A 21589-nucleotide genomic window follows, 5' to 3' on the forward strand; every position below is an offset into this window, starting at 1 on the left:
CATTCTAATATGCTAATTTGGTGCTTTAAAACATTTCTTATTATTAGCAATGCTGAAAACCGTTGTGCTGCTTAATATTTTTGTGGAAACTGTGATATTTTTTTCAGAATTCTTTGATGAATCGAAAGTCCAAAAGAACAGCATTTATTTGGAATGGAAAACTTTTGTAATATTATAAATCTCACTACTGTCACATTTGATCGATTTAATGTCCTTGCTGAATAAAAGTATTAGTTTCTTATATAAAAACCTCACTGACCACAAACTTTTGAACAGTATTGTAAAAAAACTAATATTTTAATTTAAGATATATAACGTCAAAATAGATCAATGTTTTCATAACAATAAAAACATTTACTTATCAGTGCCCCACCCTTTAACATCACACTTTCATAAAATGATTTTAATGATTTTTATATGATGAAGTCTAGTGTAACTAGTTGACGCTCTTTACTCCAGTCAGTATTTCTCAGTATTTTTGAACATTAATTTAAGTATATGGACATACCTTAAAGTCTTGAGAATTAAACATTCCACTTGTTGCACAGGGGCAAGATAAGAGTTAAATCTTAATGTTGTTCTTTTGTGACAACCTCACAAATATTATGCATAAAATGCCCCCGCTATCTGACAGGTATCAATGAAACAGGTGACCTGAGATACAACCCTGGGCTCTATAAACAGCAGAGAAGAATCTGACCACAGACCACACGTTAGCCAATCAGAAAACAGAGGCGGCTCTCAGCCAATGGCATGAGTTTTGATTGGGGCTACATGTTTGTCAAAATAGCGTCAAACTTTTTTGCCATTTCTTCTTCTCTGAGATGCTTTGTACACAACATTAAAATGATTAAAGTAGAGAAACAAGACATGAGATTTCATTGCTACAGTGTTTATTTTCCTTCAGTCATTTGTAGCTGAATTGTGTCCAATAAACAGAATAGGTCTCTGAAATCTTTAACAAAATATAACCAATATTTACAGTAGTTGTATTAAAAATACAAAAGTAGTTACAGACTTTGCCAGATGTCTTTGTAAAAGACGTAGAAATACATGTGATTCTTATAGATTTGGCTGGGTAGAAACACAAGGAGCTAAAAGCGATACATTTGAAATCATGACATTCTATATAAAATATATTGTAACTATTTACTGACCATATCATGACCAACTAACATCTATGCAACAACTATAATTTATATTTTCTTGACTACCATCTCTTGCTTCTGAAAATTTGTGCAACAATTCATGATTTGTGCCATACACTTTGACAGCCAGAAACAATGACACTGACAGATAAAATTAAATAAAAATACAAAACATTAAAATCTTTTCAAACAGAATCTTGTGGGCACATTTGGAAAGTTTTTAGGGTCACGATCAAATGCGAAAAGGCATGTTTAAAATGATCATATACTCGTGAGTAACATTAAACACTGATATTGAGGTCTGTGAGAGGCAGCTGCTCAGTCTTTTCTTTCTGTCTTCAAGTGTCCGAAGAGAGCTACATCTCCTGTGGTTGATTTTAACTCTCTCTCTCTCTCTCTCTCTCACACACACACACACACACACACACACACACACACACACACACACACACACACACACACACACACACACACACACACACACACACACACACACACACACAGTTTCTGTAACACGTTACAATCTAAAGTAACATGGCAGATTAAAACTTCAAATGAAATGGCATAATACTGGTTTCCATGGTTTTGTAACACTGAGATTGCATTATGTGCAACACCTCTCATCATTCTGTACTTAAAACAAGACTACGGTCTTCATTTTATTACACAACAATCGGTTTGTTCATTCTTGTCTTTGTTTTGCAGAATTTATGTTAAAAGTGCCAACATTTTCTCTGCTCCTTTCCTCTTTCACAGTGATCTCCATTAAGGTCCTAAATGCTTTGCTATATTTCAATCCAGGGCCAAGGTTGTGAAACACTGGGGGTAGAGATATTATAAGAGGCCCTTATTACACTGCAGATATTTGCTCATTTTCTGTAGAGAGAAAAAAACAAAAAAAGAGAGATTGAGTTATAATATCCAAATATTTAAAATTAGGAAAAAAATAACAGGTGGACATATTGTGCTTCATGACCAAAACATGATTTTCACATTTAAATGTACAATTACCAATATGCTGGTTTTTAAGACATCAGGGGCATTAATAGTTTTTTATTTTGTGTGCATCAAACGACAACAACAATAAAATCATATTATGAATGAGAATTTTTTTTTTCCTATGCAAAAAATGTTGCTGTGTAACTGTTAACCATTAAAGTCCTTGAACATTTTTGAAGCACCTGACTCGAACCATTCTAGTAGTCAGCATCAAGTGCCATATATCATTTTAAACAGAAGATCTAGCTCATTTAAAGCCACAATTTTACATTTATTTTGTCTGAGAATGGATGAATTTACAGAATTAAGAAAAACGAAGCAAAATCTTTTTTTTTTTTTTTTTTTTTTAAGTGAACACCTTGAAGAACCTCCTGAAGTTTGTATTTTTTTCTTAAGAAAGTTTACACACACACATATATACATACATACATATATACATATATATATATATATATATATATATATATATATATATATATATATATATATACATACATATATATATATATATATATATATATATATACACACACACACACACACACCCTCTGGATATAAAATTCAATCTGAACATGAACAAATGCAAATACTGCAGCAAGTAGTGAAAACAAATGAGAATTGTCTTGTTAAAAAAAAAAATAATACAGACAGTGCAACGGATTTTCACAAACTCTATAAGTATTTACATAAACTAAATGGTTCTTCTTGGCTGCGGCAGTTATCTCCGTCAGAATCGAATCCACCGGGACACTGTGTAGAGACTCATTTGAAAACATTAATTTTTTGTTATGCCAAATTTATGCTTTGTCAGAGAGTACTCATGCAAATCTGTTAATTTTGTGTTTGTTTTCATGCATGCACATAACTACTTTCACTTTGTGTTCCTTTAAATTTCCAAAGAAACATGCAAACTGGTGGTTCAAAATACCAAAACCTATGTTTACTGGTCGAGTAGATGACAGTTTCAACCAATCTGGGGAAGGGGCTGGGATTAAGCATTAACAATAGTTCCTGTTTGGCTCAGAGGAAAAAAAACGCATGAGTTTCTTTGACGAATCAATGCGGTTTAACTTGATGTTGTAATCACGTTTACTACGGAGCCTCAGAATGTCCAACTGAGACAAATGCGATACCGCTGAAAAGCCGAGAATCTTTACGAGACTTTTTAAAGCATACGGATTGGATTAGCCCTTCAAAAGTTGTTAAAAGAACAATACTTATTTTTAGCCAAGGACGGCTTTCTCTGTCTTTAAGGGATAAGCTACACATTTCTTTTTTGGCTGTTATTTAAATGTTAAAGTTAAAAAATTATCCAGAAAATAAATGTCCAAATCAATGTCTATGGTCTAGCAGTTTTTAACAGTTAGTTCTGGTCTTCCTATTAAATGTTTTTGAAAGTCAGAGCGATGTTTTGCTGATATTTTTGTAGTGATTACTGCATAATCAAACACTCACCATCCGGCTGTGGTCGTCGTGGTGACTGGCAGTATGCTGGCAATCTACTCGATGGGTGCACTGGAGGAGGATCACATGACCTTTTAAGGAATCGAGACCTCTGCAGAGCGGCTGTGTAGTCTGGTGGGCGTCGCCCATGAGCATGACTGTGGCTGTCTGCCTCAGCCAACGACAGAGCAGTATAACCAGGTGGTGTGGGCGGCGGCTCTCTAAAACGTCCCTCCCTCCGACTCGCAGTATTCTTGTTTGCATTTGGAGTCTCATCTTTTCCACCTCTTCTTTTTATCGTTCCTGTGTCGCCTTCTAATTCATCACCCCAGTAACCAGTGGGTGTGGTCACGTGACTACGTCCCATCCCTTCTGACAGCGTCTCCCAGCTGCGGTTGTCATAATAACCCACACGCTGTGGAATGCTCTGGATGTTGTCATGGGAACCACTGGAGCAGGACGTCCAGCTGCCACGGCCACTGTCTGCTGCGTCCAACGACGCACGGTCACACTGATCCTGAGTCAAGGAGTAGGACCTGAGAGACAGAAATACAGAAAGACTTTAAAAAGTTACTAGGCCAAAAAATGTTTTTTTTAACTTTTGGGGTAATTGTGTGTAAACCTCTTACCCCAGGCTTATTTGGTCAGGCTCTGCTCTACGCGAGTTGAGTGGGTGTGCAAGTGTATGGGGTTGAGCATGTGTGTGGTCATCTACCATGATGAGATCAGAAGAGGAGGAGCTTAACAGACTCAACTGATCTGATGCTTCACTCACCACTAACTGTGGGGCTATGAGAAAAACACATGTATAAATAAGCAAACAACAATAAATAAATCAGAGAATATCTCACGCTTTAGTGGTGTGAATCTTTGGGTTGGGTTGATCTTGAACTGTTTCGATTTATAATTAATTGCTTTTCAAACCAAAAGGTGATTTTTTTTTTAATCCATTCAATATATGAACAGGGGTTAATTTCTTGGATTAATAAAAAATATTTATTTCTTAAGTTAACCATCACTTCTTACAAAAACTATATTAGAATTATTTATCTTTATCTAAATAATGTCATGATATAATTACAATTTACAAATGATATCTGAAGGATCGTGTGACTGAAGACTAATGAAAATTCAGCTTTGGATCACAGAAATACATTATATTTTAAAGTATAATAAAATAGAAAGCCATTATTTTAAATTGTAATAATATTTCACAATATTTCTGTTTTATTTTTGATCAAATAAAAGGCAGGCTTCAAGAGCATAAGAGACATCTTTCAAAAGCATTTAAAATAGTTATGTTTCCAAACGTTTGGCCAGTAACACACTCTCACCGGGCACTTTATTAGGTACACCTGTTCAACTGCTTGTTAATACAAATATCTAATCAGCCAATCACATGGCAAAAAGTCAAGATGATCTGCTAAAGTTCAATCTGAGCATCAGAATGGGTTAGAAAGGTGATTTAAGTGACTTTGATTGTGGCATGGTTGCTGGTGCCAGACTGGTCTGAGTATTTCAGAAACTGCTGATCTACTGGGATTTTCATTCACAACCATCCCTAGGGTTTACAGAGAACGGTGCGAGAAAGAGAAAATATCCAGTGAGTGGCAGTTCTGTGGGCGAAAATGCCTTCAGATGCCAGAGGAGAATCGCCGTACTGGTACAAGCTGACAGTAACTCAAATAACTACCCTTTAAAACTGAGGTATGCAGAAGAGCAACTTTGGGATGTGGTGAAACGGGAGATTCACATCATGGATGTGCAGCCAAAAAAATCTGAAACAACTGCCAAATGCAATCTTGTCAATATGCCAGCAGTGCTACCAAGTTTTATTGAACTGAATCAATACACATAACTACATACCTTTTCTAGGTGTATTGTAAGGTGAGGTATGTGGAGAGGAGAGGAGAGAGGAAGCATTTGATTGGCTGTCCTCAGGTGGTTTTCGTTGTCTGTCCCTCCCCTTTTCTGACAGAGACAAAATCTTATGGAGAGACTGAGGAGACTGGGCACCTACAGACACAAAAACGCCATCTCAATGCAAACAAGACTTACAAGTAAACAGCAGAGGGCACTCCAATAATACCAGAACTCAGCTCATTTGTATACATGTAGGTACCATGTACAGAGAAAGGTCTTACCAAATGGTGGTAACTCTTTGTCAAGTGATTTCTTGACACCGTGACTTCCATTTGTTTGCTGCGGAGTGGTGCTTCTCTGACCGACAGGAGAGGCATCCAATCGCCTCCTCTCACCTGAGTTCTTCAGTACTGAAACCACAAGTACACACAAACAAGTTTAGCTGGCCCATTATATAAAAACAAAATGTATAAATGTTTTAATTATTTTAATCAAACAGAACAAAATTAAGTCTCAGATATAAATTTATTATGCAAAACATTTTTTTTTTCAATTGAAGGTTAATCATAGAACAATTTTTTCTCTAAGAATAGTCCATTTTATTACTATGTTATTATGTCACATTATGGAATTCAAGGACATTAAGAACATAAAAGAAAATTATTCATGCATGACTTCTTAAACTGAGCCAATCAATGCAAAAATACATGCATGAGAGATGGGCACTATAAAGTAATCTACTGATCTAACACACAACTAGCAATAATCAATTATTTTTATCTTAACCATTCATAATACTCAATAAAATCAGGAAGTCAGTGTCATCGTGTTCTTTAAAAAGTACGTGCCAACTCACTCGAGCTGTTGGCAGGCTCACATTGCATGGAGAGTTCATGGAGTGTGTCTTCACTACTCTCATGTGACTGCGTGTCCAGATACTGCCGCACACGTCTGCTCATCATCTCCACCTCGTAGAGTTTCTTAGCACTGAGAAAAGAGCTGCGCCTCCCTTTCCTCTTCCCGCCCATCGTTCCGATGTCAGAGAGAGAAGAGCTGCTCACCTGGCTTAGAGACCTAAACACATAAGAACAAAAGACACAATGTATGTTAACGGAAACAGGTCAACACAAACTAACAGAGGCAGTTAGCAAGACAACTAGATCAATCAGCCAGAGAATCATGCTAGGAAATTAATATGGCCCTTTTTAACATGCACAAAGAAGGCAATTTAGATGCTACAGGTTAATAAAATATTTACATGTCTAGGAAGTAGGGATGAGCATGAGTAATCAACTAGTCAGGTACTCATACTTCAACTAACCAGTCAACTAGGAAAATACCAATCAAATTACTCACAAATTGATGTGCTTTCGCACTTACTTGCCTAAGGCAACAGGGTTATTATCGATAACTAAAATGAACAACAACAAAAAAAAATGTAATAACTGAAAAAGCTGAAATAAAATAAAATCTAATATTAAATGAAAACTTGGCATTGGCATCTAAATGAAATTATTTTAAGTTGAAGCACTAAAATTGGTAATAAACTGGAAATAATTAAAAACTAAAACTGAAACAAATAAATAAAACCTAAACTGTAATAAACAAAAGCACATAAAACATACTAAAAAATGCAACTAAAATTAAAAAGAAAGATGAAAATAAAAAAAAGCTAATTCCAAATATTAATAAAAACTGTGATAGTATATAACTACTAGTTAAATAACACAGGTAGGCACCAATGACATTTTTTCCTACTGAATATAACGTACTCGGTTACTAACGTAACCTCGGTTCTCTCTAGAAGAGGGAACGAGTACTGCGTTTTATCAAAACGCTACGGGAAAAGTCTCTTTTCACGAAACACTGAAGCAAAAAATTATCCTTTAATTTTCATATATGTAAAACGCGTTGCGGCAGCAGCAGTCAGCTATGGCGAGACGGCTTGCTCGCTCATTGGCTGCTCTGCGGCAACTGCTTAAGCCTATCGAGCGAGGCCTGAGATGACATCAGGCCAATGAGGGCGCTTTGCGCCCTCCTCGCCAGTTCCCGCCGAAACGGGCGTGGCTTACCTCTATAAAAGGAGCTCGAGAAGGCTGATTCACTTGATTTTGATCGCCGAAGCGAACCAGAGTGAACCGTACGCACGGCAGAGAACGCAGTACTCGTTCCCTCTTCTAGAGAGAACCGAGGTTACGTTAGTAACCGAGTACGTTCTCTTACGAGAGTCCTCTCGTACTGCGTTTTATCAAAACGCTACGGGAACCCCTTGCAAAACGCCGTGCGTGCTGGGATAAAAACACTGATCACCGGAAGTTATTTCAGGCATACAGTGCATAATCACCAGATTGACTCACACAGAGTCAGGGAATAAGGGTGGGAGCCTTAATTCCCTATACTGTAGCGTCGTAGAATAGACATGTCCACAGACGCAAGTATAACATCACATAGACAGGGTAGGGAACCTGAACTAATGTGGGAAATGTGGGTCTTACACAGGTCTGCCCAAAATAGTCGGTAGCGCATTGCGCATGGGTTTCAGCGGTCTGACCAGACGGCTGAACAGGTTACACCGACAAAAGCTTAGCCTGTAAGGCGGGAACCTCTAGGTTATAAAACCTGATAAATGTAGACGGAGAGGCCCAGCCCGCCGCCGTACATATATCCTGTAGGGAAATCCCGCTGGACCAAGCCCACGAAGAAGCAACGCTTCTCGTAGAGTGCGCTCTGACTCCCAACGGGCATGGAATGCCCTTGGCAGTATAAGCCAGCGCTATGGCGTCAACTATCCATCTGGATAGACTTTGTTTCGAAACAGCCATTCCTTTGGAACGTCCGCTGAACGATACAAAGAGCTGCTCTGTCTGTCTGAAGACAGCAGAGCGGGACATATAAGCTCTTAAAGCCCTAACAGGGCAAAGAAAACTCGAGTCCCCTTCCTCACTCGATGCCGGCAGGGCAGCCAGGGAAATGACCTGAGCCCGAAAAGGCGTGTTGAGGGATTTCGGCACATAGCCGTGCTTAGGTTTGAGTATGACTTTAGAGTCATTAGGACCAAACTCCAAGCACGCCGGGCTCACAGAGAGCGCGTGCAGGTCGCCTATGCGCTTCACTGAAGCGAGAGCCATCAAAAACACTGTTTTGAAAGACAAATGTTTGAGGCTAATAGACTGGATAGGCTCGAAAGGGGCACCTTTCATGGCCGCCAGGACCGTAGAAAGGTCCCACATAGGGACTGAAGGAGGTCTGGGTGGATTCAGTCTCCTAGCTCCCCTGAGGAAGCGGATGACTAAATCATTCCTTCCCAGCAACTGACCCAGCGTTGAACCAGAGAACGCTGAAATAGCCGCCACATACACTTTGAGCGTGGAAGGGGATCTGCCCTTATCCAACAGCTCTTGTAGGAAGGAGAGAACCTCCGTTACCTCACATTCGAAGGGTGAAAGGCTCCGAGCTGTACACCAGCCGGAGAAAACTGACCACTTCGAAGCATAAAGCCGCCGAGTTCACGGCGCTCTAGCCTGAGTGATGGTATTCACGACTCCCTCTGCGAGACCAACGGGTATCCGTTGAGCGCCCACACATGAAGGGACCACAGTTCCGGGTGTGGGTGCCAAATCGAGCCCCCGGCCTGCGAGAGGAGATCTCTCCTCAACGGCAGTGGCCATGGAGCGATATCTGCCAACTGCATCAGAACTGGGAACCATGTCTGGTTCTCCCAGAACGGAGCTACAAGCAGCACTGGGCATTTTGTTTTCCTGACCCGTTCCAACACCTGTGGCAGGAGGGAGACGGGGGGAAAAGCGTATAACGGACAGCGCGACCACCTTCGGGACAGCGCGCTGTCGGTCTTTGAAAAGAACGCGGGGCAGTGCGCGTTTTCGTGGGATGCGGAAAGGTCCACCTCCGCTCTGCCGAATCTCTCCCACAACAGCCGGACTGTTTGTGGGTGTAGAGACCATTCGCCCGGGGGAGCATTGTTCCTGGACAGTCTGTCTGGGCCCAAATTCTGAAGCCCAGGTACATGCACTGCTCTCAGCGAGCGTAAGTTGTGCTGAGCCTATAATAGGAGGCGTTTCGCCAGCCTGTACAGGGATATGGATTTCAGACCGCCCTGGCGATTTATGTAGGACACCACAGCCATGTTGTCCGAACGGACTATGACGTGTTCGTCCTTGATGTGGGGACAAAAACGCGCCATCGCGTTGTGCACTGCCAGCATTTCTAGGCAGTTTATGTGTTGGAGCTTTTCTCGTTCCGACCACAGGCCGAAGAACGGTCTGCCCTCGAGCAGCGCTCCCCATCCCGAGGTGGATGCGTCTGTCGACACCATCCTCACTCTCGAGGAAGTCCCCAGGCTTACACCTGATCGGTACCAGTCGTCCGCCGTCCAAGGCGCCAGGGCTGAAACACAGCTCTGATCGACCTTGAGGCGTAATCGATCCGGTCGCCCACGCTCTGCGCGGTACCCGCGCTTTCAACCAGAACTGCAGCGGGCGCAAGCGGAGCAAGCCCAGCCGGAGAACTGACGATGCTGAGGCCATGAGACCCAGCATCCTTTGAAACTTCCTGAGCGGGGTGACAGCGCCGCGGCGGAAAGCTCTCGCCGCGCGCTGAATGATCAACACGCGCTGTGGTGACAGCCGCGCTGTCATAGACTGTGAGTCCAGAACGACGCCCAGAAACAAAATCGTTTGACTGGGGTTCAATGAACTCTTTGTCCAGTTGACTGTGATACCAAGATTCTCGAGGTGATCGAGTAAAATGGTTCTGTGCTCCATGAGCTGTGATCGTGATTGAGCTAGGATCAACCAGTCGTCCAAATAGTTCAGCACTCGCATGCCTCTGAGTCTGAGAGGAGCGAGCGCTGCGTCCATGCATTTCGTAAATGTACGAGGTGCCAGGGACAAGCCGAATGGCAGGACTGTATACTGGTATGTCTGACCCTCGAAGGCGAATCTCAAGTATCGCCTGTGATGTGACGCTATCTGTATTTGAAAATACGCGTCCTTCAGATGTATCGACATGAACCAGTCTTCTCGTCGAACATGCGCGAGAATTTTGCTGGTTGTGAGCATTTTGAATCTGCGTTTCACTAATACTCTGTTCAGCCGTCTTAGATCCAGTATGGGTCTGATACCGCCGTCCTTTTTGGGGACTAGAAAGTATCTGCTGTATAGTCCCCCTTCGCTTAGAGCTGGGGGAACGCGCTCTATCGCCCCTTTGCTTATCAGTTTTGATATTTCGGCTCGAAGTATGCCGCTTTTTACGGCGCGGCATCGCGGCGGTGAATGCAGGCTTAGAGAAGGATGCCAGGCGAGTCCTCAGAGTCACCATCGGCAAAAGCTCGCAGTGAGGGCAGCCGCCGTCAGCAAGCGCGAGCGCTGCATGGTCCTCACCCAGGCAGGAGACACAGATGACGTGCTTGTCTCCCTCGGTGAGTGGGGCTCGGCACGAGCCGCAGGAAGGCATCTTTGAAAAGACGCAGCTCTTTTAGGGGTGAGTGTTGCAGCGAACACACACACACACACAGAAAAGCAATAGTAATAAAGGATATAGGCGTCGGAAAGCGCAGCAGGTACGGCTGTAGAAGGCGGCGTTGGCCAGCGGCTTCGAGGGCTCGTCCCGCTGAAGTGCTTGCTTCAAACGACGCTGCTTCCGTGATCCAGCGATGCGTGCGCTTCGCTGAAGAGATTAAAATCAAGTGAATCAGCCTTCTCGAGCTCCTTTTATAGAGGTAAGCCACGCCCGTTTCGGCGGGAAGTGGCGAGGAGGGCGCGAAGCGCCCTCATTGGCCTGATGTCATCTCAGGCCTCGCTCGATAGGCTTAAGCAGTTGCCGCAGAGCAGCCAATGAGCGAGCAAGCCGTCTCGCCATAGCTGACTGCTGCTGCCGCAACGCGTTTTACATATATGAAAATTAAAGGATAATTTTTTGCTTCAGTTTTCGTGAAAAGAGACTTTTCCCGTAGCGTTTTGATAAAACGCAGTACGAGAGGACTCTCGTAAGAGAACTCTACTAATGGTTAAGTACTACCAAATGTGATTTTGAATTCATAATGAAAATGTATGATAGAATGGTATTTCATTGTCCCTGCAACCTCTAAAAGGCTGATATTTATCTTTTGATTTATTTTTAACACCTCCTTTAGTAGTCTTTTTATATAAACAGAGACACATGCATTTTCTATGCAAGCCGCAGGCGAGTGCAAATTTTTTTTATGATTGTTTTTATATCTTGATGTTTTCATGAATGCATATTGGTTTTAAAAGTAAAGCATTTAATCTAGTATTGATTGTACAACATTACTGAACAAAACAAAAAACATTTTAGTACTCGACTTCAGTATTACTTAATGCCCACTCCTACTCAAGTAGCAGATATACTTTTATACAACCATATAAATTATGGTAGGAAAACATTGATAAGATAAATCCATGCCCTTCCAGAGAATGAAAATTAGCATATGAGATTTTACAAACGCAGTGCAACTAAAGCTAGGCTATACAAAGAAATGTTAGTGTGGTTTAGTACACAACACAGCAAAAACAATGACAGTTAACAGAAAAGGTGAAGGAAACAAAGAGAAAGACGGTACCAGTCCCACTTACCCAAGACTCCTCCACTTTTTCTTCCTAAAACACAGACCAGTGAAGAGCCGAAGAACAAGAAAATTAAGAGATCAAGAAAAAGGAGACAAAAAGACACTAGTGCTTAGACAGTGAAGCCCATAGAGCAAATGCCCAAAAAACAAGAAGTCCAGTAAGACACCAAGCACACAAATGACTGCCAGCACAATCTATCAGCAATGGATATATGCCCCACTGTGTTCAATACCTAGTGAGCTGCCTATGTATTACTTGGGAAATATTTTATGTAGGGATACTCCGATCAGGATTTTTGCAGCCGATACGACTACCGATTTCTTGTCATCATGATCGGCCGATACCAATCCCAATCAATCAAGCTTTACATAAGTGATATATAAGCTCTCAGTTGAGTGTCACTGTTAACCCCTTACACCATGTAAGTGGCATATTTAAAAGTAATGGCTTATAACTCTACAAACAAGGTATCATCAGGTACATGGTCTCATTTTGTAAAATTTTGGAGCAAATAGATCTTGATCATGTTTGGACATTTGGACCTTATGTTACAACACTGCTGGGAAAACCTCTGCACATTGTCCCTAACTACCATACCCAAGATCCAGTTGGGTTCATTGGTTGAACTTTCAAATGAAGTTAGAAAACTGCGTCATGAATGCGATATGATCGCATCCCGGAAGCATGTCACGTAACTCCGTGAATACTTTTACACATTTTGTTATGTTGTGTGGGCTCGCTTAAATCGAGACAACCTGGTCCAAATAAAGATGTACCGGCCAAATTTAGTGATTACTGATCGAGTCATAGAATGTGGTTATCAGCCGATACCGATCTGAGGCTGATCGATCGGAGCATCCATAATTTTGAGGCATCATAAGTAGGTATCTTAATTACACTGCCCTAAAACATGAATGTTTCATGTAGACAGCAAACCAAAAATAAAAAAACAGATTATTTTTAAATCGGCCACTGATGAAGTTCCATTTCCTGCGCAGGTAGCGATACAGCTCAGTAAGTTTTGAAAAAGAGCTAGTGTGTCTGTGTAATTATGCTTTTATCCTAATTGGTTTAATTGATGTCATGTGTTTGTGTGTATGAAATATCATTGGAAATATATCATATGAAATAATTGTACACTTTGTGAGTGAGTGTACCTAGTCTTAAAAAGCAATGCAGGGTCCATAGTGATGGAAGCCATTCGAACAACGTGTCGGATCTCTCGTGCTATCATCCTCAACTTCTCAAAATTCACCAGACCATCCACCTTAGAGTTGTTGCCTATAAGCACATGTTTGACACAGGTTCAAAGATTTTTAATTAAACATTTTTTTTAAACCAAACTCAATTTTTAGGCAACAGAAACAGAAAAACGCTCAAGTTACCCTCATGGAGGAAGGTGAGGTCTTTCTTAATGACAGGAAACAGAGGGATGACTGGCGGCTGCAGGTTGTGTTTGTTGAGGAGGTTGCGGTATTTGGCCATGTTGCGAGAAGGGTCGAAAACATCCTGTAATTCTGCCAAAAGCTTCTCGTATTTTCCTGGCAATCGTTCCCACGTGGATCGCAACCGAGAGACAGGTGCTAGATTGAACCCACTGCAAAATACACACAGATACACTTTAGAGACTGTATAATGGAGAGGAGACAGACTATTACCAGGATTAACATCAACAAACTTGACACATTTTTGCAAGAAACAAAAGCACACTGACATGTTTATAAGGCAAGAAGCATGGAACGGCAAATTTAAACAGATCCCGTTCTATGTTGAATCAGTTATATTTTATTGCAGAAAATTTAATGGATTAAATTAAAAGTTTTGGCAGTGCTGGTTTTCCTTTAATTTTCTGTGAAAATGATAGATTATAAGATTAAGTAATAGTATATAATAATAATCATTTAGTATAATAAATATAATATTGTTTATAATAATAATTTATATTTATATAACAAACATTTTATATAATAATAATAATATTATTAATAATAATAAATGTTAAAATAATATGATGTAAATGGTAACACTTTACGATAAGGTTTCATTAGCTAACATTAATTAAAATGATCTAGAATGAACAATGCTTCTACAACATTTATTGTTAATTTCAACATTTACAAATACATTATTAAAATCAAAAGTTGTATAACATTACTTAATGCACTGTGAACTAAAATGAACAAACAATAAACAGTTGTATTTTTATTAACTAACTTTAACAGATTAATAAATACTGTAACAAATGTATTGCTCATTGTTAGTTATGTTACATTAACTAATGTTAACAAATGAGGCCTTGTTGTAAAGTGTTACCATGTAAACCACCCTGGGAATGTAAACTACAGCCCCAGCAATACGATGCATCCAAACATGATTGCATCATGATGATACTACTTGGTATCATACCATGAAACCTAATCACGGTATCATGACAACACTAATAGACACAAACTAAAGTGCTCATTTGATAATGATCATTTCCTAGAAATCAAGTCTACCTGATAATGGCAAACATGGAGTTGAAGTTCTTGCAGTCACGGCAGTGAAGAGCAATCTTTATAAAGTGCTTGATGATCTTCACTCTTTTGGCTTGGTTGGTTTCCTGTACAATCTCTGTGGCGACCCAGAAAGTCTCCTGGTTCACAAGATACTCAAAGTTGCGCAGGTTGGTGGGAGGATCTTGTGGGTGGAGCTTGAAGAGGTCACTTATGTAATCCGTCGGTTCAATGCTGGAGAAGAGCAGATAGTTGCGTGCTGACAGCTGATTGGCTATCTCCATGGAGCTTAAGGACAGCAGAGGGACCACAGATTCTCGCTGCATCTCCTGAGCTTCCACATCTGAACACAGTGTCTCCGTCTCAGTGTTGTTCTTCAGATAGTACCTGACAAGGAAGCAGCAAAAAACAGCCATCACATATTAAAATAAATCACTAAATAGTCCATTCGAATTCTCAAATTCAGCTTAAGACCAAACCTAGCACTCAGCTGTATCCTGTCAGCCAGTTTAGAGAGTTGATCAGGAAGCCGCCTCTGTTTGATAACGCCCTCCTGTGTGACTGACACCTCACAAAGTGAATAGGCCTCGGGACTTGTGGTCAAGCCAAACTCTCGCATTGCCTGATTGGCTGCTTCTCTCGCTGTGGTGTCCCTATTGATCAGCAAGAAACGACTTTGTTGGTCTGCCTTGAAAACACGCAGCACCTGGTCTTGCAATTCTGCGAATGAAAAAGTTTAACAAAGCATTAAATAAATGTATATAGGTTCATAAAGTGAATGTAAACCTCAACCAGCACGAAGTTTCAAACATTCCCGCATAGCACAGATTTCATGCAACTTCTAGAACTATATTAGCTAAAAGGACGAGGTAGATATAACATTCAAGTGAAAAGAGATAATAGGAACCCTAACAACAAAGACAAAAAGGTTAACTGGAGATCCAGATCAAGCAGAAGTCAGATGAGGCATCTTGGCACTAATGAAAATAAAAGATGTACAAACATATAAGCTGTACAGCATCTTGTAGAGCAAAGTAGAGGCGACATTGAGACAAGTAGAGCTGTCAAAAGTACATGTTCTTCAGTAACGTCAATTTTAAAATAGAAAAGGTAATACCAGTCCTTTAGCGTATTCGTTTTTGCAGGATATTTTAGGTTTATGTCATTTACAAGGTGTCAGAAATGCTACATGAATGCTAATACAATTTTTTTTTTCTGAGATACTTCTTGTAGGACTTTAGGAGATACTTCTTGTAGGACTTTACTCTTACAATCAGTGGTTTTGATGACCACTTTGATTTTGAGTGATCTAGTAAGATCTGCTGTGATGTGGTGATCACAGACAACCATTGGTATACCTCAAACCACTAGACTCAACCACATAGAGATATGTAGTGTACCTTTGTTAATGTAAGTTGGTAAAATGTAAGTAATAAAAAATGGATGAATGTAAAAATAGATATAAATGCAGCTAATTAGATCTACTGATTTAAAAAAAATCATTTGTATCATTGTATTGTTAGGGTTTTTTTTACAGTTTTCTTGAATTACTTCAGAACTTGCAGTGCTTAATTGAAAATGTAAGCTATGCTTACTTTATTCAGAAATACTGCAAGACAATGCTAAACATAAACAGCAGCTACAGAAAAAGACAAATCGGTAAGAGTGGTATATCAATTAAAGTTTTAAAAAAGAAAATAAATGGTAACTTAACTACTGGACTTGGCCCAGTGGCAAGTTTTTCAGATGGCACAAAGTGTACGTGTCTACACAGACAGGACATTGAAATAAACCAGAGACAAAGTAATAAAGTGTGGATATAGTTCCACAGCCTTAAGGTGCATTTAATTTAACCTAGAGCGTGAGTCAGGCTTGCCAGATGACTGGAAAAACACAGTATATTAACAAAAACATGGCAACAGTGCTGCTACACACATTTTTTACTTTCAAGAAAACAAGAACTTCCTCTAAGTCTGTTTTTATCCACAAGTGACAGATTACCCATGGTGATGCCATCAGCGTGAAAAACTTCCCACTGACTCAAGTTTACAAAACTGAATCATATCTGTAAAAGAACGATTACTATAAAGGGCTAAAAAGATAAGCATAGCAGAGAGAAGAAAAGACAGTCAACTAGAGAAAACTGTACAACAGATTTTGAGAGAGAGATAGACAGGCAATTACGTGAAACAGGTTTCTATGAAGAAGAACAGTTATCTAGAGGAGACGAGTGGAACCATACACGTCAGGTGTCTAAAGGACGAGCAGAACCGCAGTAGTGCACAAATACTCACGAGTGAATCCAGATGCTGTGAGCAAGGAGAAGGTAGCGGGATCATTAGTAAATCGCACAGATATAACAAAAGTAAAGCAGGAACACAAAAAGAATTTTTGAAATTGAAATAAAAAGTGTCCATGTAAACATAGACATCGCGACAACTGACAGGATCAAAAACAGGCAGCGGAGCTTGAAACGTGCAAGCGTCCTGTGGGTCTCCACAAAGAGAAGCCCGCGGAGGTGAGCACGGCTGATCATAGGATAGGCCTACATGTGGATCATCATCGCATCCTTAATGCATTATTTTTGACAGACCAAATAAATTATATATATTTAATTTATGATGTAATAATAATATAATCATAATTAATATAATTATAATAATGTATAATTCCATTTACTACAATTGCATTTTATAATTTTATTACATTATCATCTTGTGCACACTAATTTTTTATTATTCACTCGAGTATTCTGTATCCATTTACCTGGTGGCTGTGAACTGTAGTCGATAATGCGTTGTTGGCCTTGGGCCAAGTCAGGGTTACTGGATGAGAGATTTACGCTGCCTGGCATAGTGGTCAGAGTCTGTTTGTTCTGCCGTAATCCCACAATGCTGTCATCCTGAGTCTGCCCTAACCCGAGGTCACTACACAACAAAGGCATAATGACTCAGCATGACTCAGTAAAAATTAACATTCATCTATCAGAATTTTCCACATAAACCACAAGGTGTTGATGTGAAATATTTCTTAAAATCCCATTAATGAAATATGGCAAGATTTGTACTCTGAGGACTTTAAAGTCAGCAATGGTGTGAGAAGAAGAGTGTGTGCGCTTGTATACCTGTAAGGTTTCTGAGGTAGGATGCTCATGCGCGTCTTGTCTAGAATCTTCATCAGTTTGTTTCGACCGCCCACTGTGTGTGCTTTGACCTTCTTGCTGACCTTTTCTTGACCCATTACATCAGATCCAGCCCCAAGTTCAGGTATAGAATAACGGATATTTTTCTTTCCGTCACCAATCTTTGGAAGATGAGGAACGCCGTTTTTCCTTTCCTCTGCCACCCTGGCCACCAACTCCTTGAAGACTGAAAAGAGTGAAAATGAGTAAAGATAAGAAAAAAAAACGGAGATGTTGAATTCAGCAGTCCGTGTGTGTTGAGGATGTATCCTGGAGGGAATCTCACCCAGGAGGTTGGTTTTGACACTCATACAGAGCTGTATGTTGTTCTTGAGAATTTCAGTGGCTTTGGACAACTGCACATTCTCAAACGTCTGCCCGTTCACCTCCAATATCTGCACATGGGTATGAAAAAAAAAAAAAGTGTTAAAGAAAATGCTTCAGTGTCTTGTTGCATCACGCTGAGGTTTGAAAGATGTTACCTGGTCTCCACGTTTAAGCCCCGCCTCCTCTGCTTTGCTGCCGACTTCTACGCTACTGATAAAGAGGCGCGTCCCACGTTCAGCTCCTCCAATAAGTGTGAAGGGGAGGGGCATCTCTCGAGCGGTTCTTGTTATAGTAATCACTCTGGGTTTGGCTTTAGCAGCACAAGCTATGTTGAGCAGCCGCAACTGTCCTGTCATTTTCTGCTCAGATAAATACAGTTAATAAGGATGCTTGTCTGATAATGTGATAATGAATAATTCAAATATAGACTATTGAGATACTTATGAGCAATGCTTGCATGCTGTACACACCTCTTTTTCCAGATCGCTCTGGAACTCCTCCAAAAAATTGGTCATATCAGGGTCCCCTTCAAAGTCACTAAAGTGATTGTTAACCCATAACAATACAACTCGGGTTACCTGAGTAGAAGAGAGAGTGAAGAACTGTGAGTTCAGTCCCACTGAAGCTTAATGTGTGCGTGTTTTTTTTAGAAAAGGTTGATTTAGTCACGCTACCTTGTCCCGTAAACTGGGGTCATTAAACCAGTCCAGAAGTCTCTGTCCCAAAATCAGAGGACTGGGCAAGAAGGTACGGTAGGTCAACAGGAAGTCTTCAATATATGTGGGGTCCACGACTGAATGATCCTCCACTAAGTGCTGCATTAGCCTCTCAGCAGTACCCTAAAATGCGTACATTAGAATTTTTTCTTTTAAATTACCACATTTAAAAGACCTTTTTAAAATATTTTCTGGTAAAACTAAGTACAAACACAACACATTTTAAATCGGATATTAATTGGTTAAATGACAAAATAAATAAACCCTATACACAACTGATCAAATGTCTGGGGTCAGTGAAAATGTATGTTTTTGAAAGTCTCTTACGCTCACCAAGGCTGCACTTATTTGATAAAACTATATTAAAACTGTAATATTGTGAAATAGTATTACAAATGAACTTTACTGTGTTATAATGTAATATATTTGAAAACATATTTAAAAAGTAGGCAACACTTTAGTTTAGCTAAACCTATTCTCACTATTATCTAGTTGCTTATTAGTATGCATATTACTAGGATATTGGCTGTTCATTAGTACTTATAAAGCACATATTAATGCCTTATTCTGCATGACCATATTCTACATCCCTTAATCCTACCCAATCCCTACACTTAACAACTACCTTACTAACTATTAATAAGCAGTTATTGGGAGTTTGAGGAAAACATTGTAGTTAATAGCTAGTTAAAGGTGAGAATTGGACCCTAATCTAAAGAGTGACCAAAATGTATTTCTGTGATGGCAAAGTTGAATTTTCAGCAGTCATTACTCCCCTTTTCAGTCTCACATGATCCTTCTAATTTCAAGCTCAAGATCTGGTGCTTTCTTCTTATCATCACAGTTGAAAATGGTTGTGCTGTTTAATTTTCTTGGATACCGGTATATTTTTTTTAAGGATTATTTGATAAATAGAAAGTTAAAAAGAACAGCATTTATGTTAAATATAAAAGTCTTTACTGTCACTTTTTATCAGTTTAATGCATCCTTGGTGAATAAAACTATACATTTTATACATCTTTAAATTCTCAAAGCTATGTTGCACTACTTCCATTCACATAATATAAAAGCTCAGAGATTAAATCTGCAGTCTGTAACTTTGACGCTCTAGTGGTTAATAAACAGAACTGCATGTGTCTCACAGAAGAACACTGTAGCAGGAGCTACTTCTCTCCGTTTATGTCTATGATGAGTCACACAGTTACTGGGCTACTCCACAGTGGTAGGACCCAAACCAGTCTAAAATAGTCAGAATATAAACATTTATTACAGGTGTACCGTAGTGATTCAGATTAGACAAAAACACGGTTTAGAAAATGGATTTATGATGTACTTAAATACTGTAGAATTTTGAAAACAGAAAAAGTTACATACTGCAGCTTTAAATTAGACCAGACTGTAAAGCTGGAATTTTTTTTTTGGATTTTTTTTTTTTTTTTTTTTAAGTCATTCAGATTTTTCCAAAAAAACGCTTACCTTGACAACAATGTGTCCCTTGCGGGTGCCCGTCCGGTCAAGTTCTCTGTGTTCTTTCACCATGACGATTTCTCCTTCCTCCTCCACTCGCTGTGTGTTCTGCTCAACCTGATTCAGAATGCAGCAGTAGTCCTGTTGGGCAATACACACAAACTACACACACACACAGACAAATAATAATGTTACCTGGTGATTTTTGTGCGTCACCATTTTATGGTGAAAATTTGCATTAAAAATAAAGCTTGAATAGGAACTTTTACTTAATAGATGGTAATCATCTTGAATAGGAAATATTCAAGTAAAAATGCAAAAAATGCCTTTCTACACTAAATTTATTGACATTAATGAGCTGCTGGATATTCAACTTTAGTTGACACTCTTACCTGACAGTCGTCCACTTTGGTCCTCATGACTCCAGTCATCAGTTGTTTCTCCAAAGAAGGGGAGACGCCAAAACTTCCACCCATACACACATTCTCAGGGCGGCCATTTGGATAGATCACCTCTACTGCTCCATTAAGAATGACTGACCAAGAGTCCAGCTAAACACACACACACACACACACACACACACACACACACACACACTTGCCTGTTATGAACTGGACACAAATGAGGAGATAAAATGCTGCAATGGGTCCAGTCTCACCTCTTCACCGTGGTTGAGCACGATGGTTCCAGCCCGTTCCACGACCGCAAACACCATGACAGCACAGAGTTCCCTCCGCACTGAAACACTCAGACTGGCAAATGCAGGGAGCTGCTGCACAAACTCCAGCAACTGCTCTGTTTACAGAAAGAGAAGAAGAAAATGAAATGGAAAGTGAAAATGAAAATGAAAATGTAGCATAGGGGATTTCCATCACTGAACAACTCAAACAACAGAGGTTTACCAATGTCATCATCTGTACGGTCCATCGGATCTTTCTCCAGACAGTCTCTCACAATATCTCGACTCATAAGAGGGTCCGTTCCCCTCCCTACGTCTTCATCATCATCATCTTCGTCTGAGTCCACCGCTGTTTCAGGAAGCCCACTCAGATCCATGTCCCCACACTCACTCTCAGTGGCCTGTAAAAGAAACAGTGAGCTCAAATTGTTTGTTTCTTCACAAATTTTCAGCTAGCGATGTTCACAAATTTGTGGATTTGTGGTTTAACAGCTTTCTGCCCTTTGTGACCTTCATTTTCAAATAAACAAAACGCGTGAATATGATTTGCTTGTGCATGTGTGTACAGGTAGAAATGTGTTGACACTTTGAAGTGACTGTGTTTGCGCATGCTGTGGATGTTTGTGTGTGCATGTGTAATGCTGATCTGTGGATCAAAAGGTGAGT

The 21589-nt window shown here is 40.0% G+C and overlaps 1 protein-coding gene across 3 annotated transcripts in view; it reads right to left on the reverse strand.

The window, feature by feature from the left end:
* Nucleotides 1-872: 872 nt before the first annotated feature.
* Nucleotides 873-21589, reverse strand: part of rapgef2a (Rap guanine nucleotide exchange factor 2a) — a 47911-nt gene continuing 27194 nt past the window's right edge. For 2 of the 3 annotated variants that reach the window (XM_081362589.1, XM_081362588.1), the window contains 21 exons: nucleotides 21147-21324; nucleotides 20903-21039; nucleotides 20637-20795; nucleotides 20254-20406; nucleotides 18736-18900; nucleotides 18532-18639; nucleotides 18217-18420; nucleotides 18021-18129; nucleotides 17678-17921; nucleotides 17320-17480; nucleotides 15033-15273; nucleotides 14557-14940; nucleotides 13444-13655; nucleotides 13216-13339; nucleotides 12065-12088; nucleotides 6310-6527; nucleotides 5735-5863; nucleotides 5457-5606; nucleotides 4220-4379; nucleotides 3603-4126; nucleotides 873-2024 (listed from right to left, as the gene is read on the reverse strand). In XM_081362589.1, the coding sequence (XP_081218715.1) occupies nucleotides 1999-2024; nucleotides 3603-4126; nucleotides 4220-4379; nucleotides 5457-5606; nucleotides 5735-5863; nucleotides 6310-6527; nucleotides 12065-12088; nucleotides 13216-13339; nucleotides 13444-13655; nucleotides 14557-14940; nucleotides 15033-15273; nucleotides 17320-17480; nucleotides 17678-17921; nucleotides 18021-18129; nucleotides 18217-18420; nucleotides 18532-18639; nucleotides 18736-18900; nucleotides 20254-20406; nucleotides 20637-20795; nucleotides 20903-21039; nucleotides 21147-21324 (3810 nt within the window). In that variant the 3' untranslated portion in view covers nucleotides 873-1998. The remainder of the gene's footprint in view (nucleotides 2025-3602; nucleotides 4127-4219; nucleotides 4380-5456; nucleotides 5607-5734; nucleotides 5864-6309; nucleotides 6528-12064; nucleotides 12089-13215; nucleotides 13340-13443; nucleotides 13656-14556; nucleotides 14941-15032; nucleotides 15274-17319; nucleotides 17481-17677; nucleotides 17922-18020; nucleotides 18130-18216; nucleotides 18421-18531; nucleotides 18640-18735; nucleotides 18901-20253; nucleotides 20407-20636; nucleotides 20796-20902; nucleotides 21040-21146; nucleotides 21325-21589) is intronic. The other variant, XM_081362590.1, reaches the window with a different exon arrangement.

Source organism: Scardinius erythrophthalmus (genome assembly GCF_964197995.2).
Source record: "Scardinius erythrophthalmus genome assembly, chromosome: 3".
Taxonomy (NCBI): domain Eukaryota; kingdom Metazoa; phylum Chordata; class Actinopteri; order Cypriniformes; family Leuciscidae; genus Scardinius; species Scardinius erythrophthalmus.